The sequence below is a fragment of the Macrobrachium nipponense genome, chromosome 16 (genome assembly GCF_015104395.2).
Source record: "Macrobrachium nipponense isolate FS-2020 chromosome 16, ASM1510439v2, whole genome shotgun sequence".
In the NCBI taxonomy this organism is placed as follows: Eukaryota; Metazoa; Arthropoda; class Malacostraca; order Decapoda; family Palaemonidae; genus Macrobrachium; species Macrobrachium nipponense.
The window spans coordinates 78,343,780-78,349,897 of NC_087209.1; the positions used below are offsets into that span (position 1 = coordinate 78,343,780).

Sequence of the window (6,118 nt, forward strand, 5' to 3'; positions counted from 1 at the left end):
ACGGGGAACTATAACCACTTTTCCTGTCCACCCTCATATCTTAAAAACTACTGAGGCTAGAGGGCTGCAAATTAATATATTGATCATCCACCCTCCAAGCATCAAACATACCAAATTACACCCCTCTAGTCTGGGTAATTTTTAAAATTTTATCTAAGGTTAAGTTGAACCATGATATTGCGTCTGGAAACACCATAGGTGGTAACAACACATGCCACCACCTCGCCGTGGCTGAAAGTTACATGGGGCTAGACTGAGAGATTTATGTGCCGTGGCTGAGAGTCTCATACAGCATTATGCGCTGTACAGAAAGCTCGACAGCGCAGCAGAAACTTCGGTCCACCTTTTTTTTATTTATTTATTTTTTATGAGTATATGATGTCAAGTCCAAGTCGCAACTCCTCAGACACAGAAAGTTGATGTCATGGGCTAAAAGTTTGTTTGTTTGTATGGTGTTTTTTTACACTGAAGCGCTATGGGCTTAAAGCAAAGTTGAAAGTAATAAAGTTGTTCGAAGACGAACACCCATTGAGTAAATAGACAGGGATTAGAAATATGACTGGCACAGTAAAGACAAGGAGAGACTGTCGTTCCTCTAATATTTGTTTAAGAGGGTTTTGAATTCTTCATCTGTAAAAGAAATGTCAGAGGTAAGGCAGTTTGTTCATTTATTAGAGAGACAAGCTCTTCTCGATGTAGAAATATGAAGAAAGCTCTTAATTCATTATAAACAGCAGCCAATGCATTTAAAAAAAAAAGAACATTGTGTTTTTGACTATGAAACTATATGGATTTTTTCCATCTGTATTGACTGCTTAAGATCGTTTTCTCGTAGCAGAATAGAAGTTTCAGCTTAATCATATCCATGCAATGAAATTTGCTTGTAATGACGGTTACTGAACATACACGCACACACACACACACACACACACACACACACACATATATATATATATATATATATATATATATATATATATATATATATGTGTGTGTGTGTGTGTGTGTGTGTGTGTGTGTGTGTATATGTAAAAAATGTATGTAAAAAAGTAATACATTGAAGAATCACGCCCAGTAAAGAAATCCGTGTCATAAGTTACCAATGTGGATTAATAAATCTCTATCATCACATTATCATTGAAATGCCGTGTAATGTTGATTGTACAGAGGTTGAAGTGAGGGTCATTCAAAGTAGTAACGTTTCTCTGCTGCCTGTGCGCAAGGCTGGGTAGGAGCTCGTGTAATATATAAATACGCGCCCAGTAACGCGAAAAGCAGGAGTACCGAGAGTTTTCGGAGTCATACCACAACAAGCGGCTATCGATTAGTTATACTGCTATGGACTGGAGTGTCTCACTTATTACCCTCCTGTTCTTCTGCCTCGATGTTCGCTCTACCATTCCCTTGAGAAAACATAGCTTCGTCGCTGAGAATGCGACGGTTACGGGGTCGTACTTGGACGTTTTGGAAGAGGTGATGGACACTTCTCTTTCCGGTAGAAAATTCGTCCTGTATTTGGATCCGACTCTGGACGCTTACTTGATCCGGCGCCTAGTTGGGTCTTCGGCAGCACAGTCGAGGGCCAACGTTATTGTGGACCTGAGCAGCAACGCTTCTCTCTGGTGCGAACAACAGACTTCTGACGTGATTGGAAGTGCAGCCTACGTTCACATCTTCGTATTCCAAACAGATCCGCTACCATTTCTGCGCTCAGTATGCCCGCGATGGAATCCGAAACACCTGCTTCTTTTCAGCGGAGGATATGGATCCAGAGAAGTGTTGCTGAGCGAAAGTTTAGAAAGAGTCGAACGGCTCGCTCTCATGGCGCCATTGCTAACGAGGGTTGGCGGTTTACGAAATATGGGAGTTTTCAGTTTCTACCCCTTTTCTCCTGACGATCCAGTGCGCCTCTTGGGCTCGTGGGGTTCGATGGAATTGTCCGGTAGCCTGCGGGACATTTTCACGGATCGATTTGAGACATTCGAGGGATACGAATTCCAATTAGCAACGTGGTTCGACGACCGCCCCTACTTGTACCCCACGAAAAGTGGCCAGGAAGACCAAGGGGATGGATTGTGGTCGAGATGCTCAGGGCAATGGCCACCACTCTTAACTACACGTACAGTATGACGCCGACATCCCCGGACGACCAATGGGGCTCGTTCCAAAACGGCTCGTGGAACGGGATGCTCGGGATGGTGCACAGGCGCGAGAAGAACTTCACCGTCAACTACTTCGTCATCACGAGCGAAAGGGCGCAGTCCTTCGACGCCAGTGCCTCCTACTGGATGGAAGGGTTCGGTATCTCCCTGCTGCTGCCGCCACCCCTCCCGAAATGGCGCGGGTTCTACTACCCTCTCCAGGTCCACGTTTGGTTCGGTGTCGTCTTGACCTTGGGAGTCACCATTTCGCTGATGACTCTTCAGGTGAGTTCAGACCGTTTCGAGTTGCTGAGTCACGTGACCTCTGCAACGATTGATTGATTGACTGATTTATAGGTTTTAGGCATAATGCCAAGCACTGGGGTAACGAAGGCCATTCAGCGCTGAAACGTAAGTTGACAGTGAAAAGGTTTGAAAGGTGTAGTAGGAGGAAAGCCTCTCAGTTGCACCGGAAGAAAGAGAATATGAAAGGAGGTACAGTAAAAGGAATGAAAGCAGTTGCAGCTAGGGGCCGAAGGGACGCTGCAAAGAACCTTAAGTAAGGCCTGAAGGGGTCTGCAATGATAGTTTTCATACAGGTGCGTCTTCAGCTTTACACTCCACGTGATCATTACAGGTCAAAGGAACGTTGAGTAAGTGCAAAATAATAGCCCAAATAGTGACCCCGAAGGTTTTAACCCGGTATGGATCCACCTTTGCGGCGTGATTAGTATACAAGCATAAACAAAAAACTGTCAATACCATAAAGATAATGACCCCAAAAAATATTAGTCGTCAAAACGACCCCAGGAAACCCTTAGGGGTCACTATCTAAAAAAGATCCAATTCATCTGCTGAAAGTATTATTAATTTTGGTCTTCAGAACTTTCTGAGAGGAAAGTTTGGATATTGTTGACATCTATTTGTGGACCGAAATTCACTACTTACTAAGCTATGCTGGAGCCATGAAAAATCATCTTCTCTTGAAGTGGCTGAGAACATCTTGAGTCATGAAATACCGTCTTGCTATTACTGAGGTGTCAACAAACAAATTTGCAATATGTAAAGAAATGGGATGAATACCAAATCCTACACATTGTGGAAGATCCTTCAACTGATAAACATGGCTGGGCCTACTTTCTCATTCCTTAAAGTAATTGAGAAAGCAAAGAGGTGTCTATTTATTTTTCATATAGGAGGAACGTTTTGGATATATAAAAAAAATCAACATTTTGGGAGGGGCATATATCAGAATAATCGAGATGTGGAGCAGAATCATTATTCTGGTTGAATAGGTAAAGAAAAAATAATAATAATACGCCATAGAAGATGGGAGAAAATTACTTTTAGAAAAAGGTGCTTTAATCAGAAATCAGTAAATACTTTATCACCTGCTAATAAAATGATAACTGAAAAAAATATATTTTTTTTATTTCATTAAAATTGAGCAGAACTGACAGGGCTGGAAGAGGGCTGTGCGGTGTGGGTGGATTAGGCAATACAGAGACTATGTCACCAACTCTCAAAGTACAACCGAACGAGTGAGTCACCTGAGCTGGCTCACTTGTCACAGACACTCCTCTCATTTAAGGAATGCACAGTTAGATGAAGAAATTATTAATACTTAATCAAGAAAAAGCTATTTGAATTGGTTATAAAAAAAAAGTTCTTTTAAACCATTATGGCGACTACTACTTTTGGCAAATTTCTGCTAAAATTACCAAGGAAAAAAGTTTTAGGAAACTTTTAAGTTGACACTGCCAAAAACTGGTGATAATTCCTATAACAGTTTGTTGTCATAACTAATTTAATAACGAATTCTGCTTAGTGTTAAGATAATTATGACAACAAACTCTTATAGGAATTATCACCAGTGTTTAGCAATAATTGCTTTTATAATGAATTCTCCCTGGCATTTTTCCTCATTGGACGAGTGGTTTGCGTACTCCACTACCAACCTGGTAACCCAAGCTCGCTTCTGCCTGCCGCCAATGCGGAATCAGAGGAATTTATTTCTCGTGATTAGAAATTAATTTCTCGATATCATGTAGTTCGGATCCCACAATAAGCTGTTGGTCCCGTTACTAAGTAACCAGTTGGCTCTTAGAAATCTAATCCTTCGGGCCAGCCCTAAAAGAGCTGTTAATCAGCTCAGTGGTCTGATTAAACTAAGATATACTTAACTTCTTTCTCCCTAGTGTTGGAGAATGTGTTACCAGAATATGTCATGAAATAGTATGAAGATTTGCTGGGCGGAAATATGCCGGGAGTTAACAAGTTTTTTATAGTTTTTTATTGGTAAATATTAATTTTAATTTAATGTTTTCTCACAGTGCTTCCTGGATTTAAAGATATGATTCCATGACAGCTTCATATTTAAGAAGACAAAAATGAGAAAGAAAGGTAACGTAAATGATCCGAATACCTATCAAGACCTTCATAGGAGATATAAAATTTGGACAAAGAAGTTATCTTTCTTGTTTTGTAAAGATGACTTCAGGCAGTACTGCAAGTTTCCAAACCTTTTAATGAGCTGCTTGTCTATCTATCTATCTATCTATCTATCTATCTATCTATCTATCTATCTACTATCTATCTATCTATCTGTTTCATGTTGCTGGTTTTTTATTTGTTAACGAAATGTATCAACAATAATGAAATATTTTTGATGCCTTTTTCCTGAACATATATATTGGCTTTTAAAGTTTGTACAAGGAAAAACTTGAAACAATCTTAAACAATCTTTGAATGAAAATGTTAGTGTTGGGAGACTAACTTTTATTGTTTTTCTGCTTAGTATATATAAATAGGTAATGATGTGTGACCCAGTCTTATCTAATGAAAATCACTTGTGCTGTTATTACTATTATTACTATTACTATTCAACGTTTTATTCACCTGGCAAATAATTAATTTGTTATATATAAAACTATGTTTTTGTTTAACCTGTTCCTATTTCAGTCGTTTTTATTATAGTCAAAATATTTGCTAATATATTACTGCACATTTAAAAGATAAACCTGCTTTCATAGTTTTTCGCTAAATCTGCAACGTTAGGACAATTAACGATGCCTTATTCTTTGCTTCTCTTGGTTGGTCATCTTTCCTCAGGAACGGAATGGGATAATTTACCCTGTTTTTTTTTTTACTTCAAGTGTTCATCCTTTTCCAGAAACAGGGCTAGAATCTAATCTTGACATATCTGTAAAGTTAAGTATGCCTTAGTTTAACCAGACCACTGAGCTGTTTAACAGATCTCCTAGGGCTGGCCCGAAGGATTAGATTCCTTTTTTTTTTTTTTTTTTTACGTGGATAGGAACCAATTGCTTTCTTAGCAATGGACCTGCAGCTTATTGTGGGATCCGAACCACATTATATCGAGAAATGGATATCTAATCACCAGAAATAAATTCCTCTTATTTGGCACTGAGTGAGTGACCCCATGTGTTGACAAATCTGTAAACTGAATGCTCATTCCACATTTGATTTCTGAAGTATTTTATAGGTATATATCTATGCATATCCAAGTTCTTTATGGGTCAAGGTTACACTAATTCTTAACTTTTGTCTAGAGCTGGCTTTAGTGTCCTTGACTGGGAAATTTTCCGTAAGAAAGTGATATGCGTTATGCCGAAAAGAAATAGTTTAACTTTTGTGATGCTCATAATTATCTCACAGTTTTGTTCCACTCTCGAATTCTCAGCAAATACAGAATACCTGATGACTGACGACTCTTTCTCTCTGAAGTTATTCTGACTCTTTAGATGCTACATTTACTTCGTCAGTAAGTTGTTCCTCCATTGCACTAAACTGGAAAAAAAAAATTATTTCTTCCTGGACTATCTCAATAATAATATAATCTGTCTAATTTTGTCTATATCGATTTACTTACCTTCAACTGGGAACATTTTAGCAAAACTGATTATTTCTGTTTACTAGTTTTGTAGAGGAGTGTCAATAAATAAATAATATATAGA

The 6,118-nt window shown here is 38.8% G+C and overlaps 1 protein-coding gene across 1 annotated transcript in view; it reads left to right on the forward strand.

The window, feature by feature from the left end:
- The first annotated feature begins 1,338 nt into the window (after positions 1-1,338).
- Positions 1,339-6,118, forward strand: part of LOC135195377 (ionotropic receptor 21a-like) — a 71,401-nt gene continuing 66,621 nt past the window's right edge. The window contains 2 exon segments of the mRNA XM_064221637.1: positions 1,339-2,071; positions 2,074-2,426. Of these exon segments, the coding sequence (XP_064077707.1) occupies positions 1,339-2,071; positions 2,074-2,426 (1,086 nt within the window).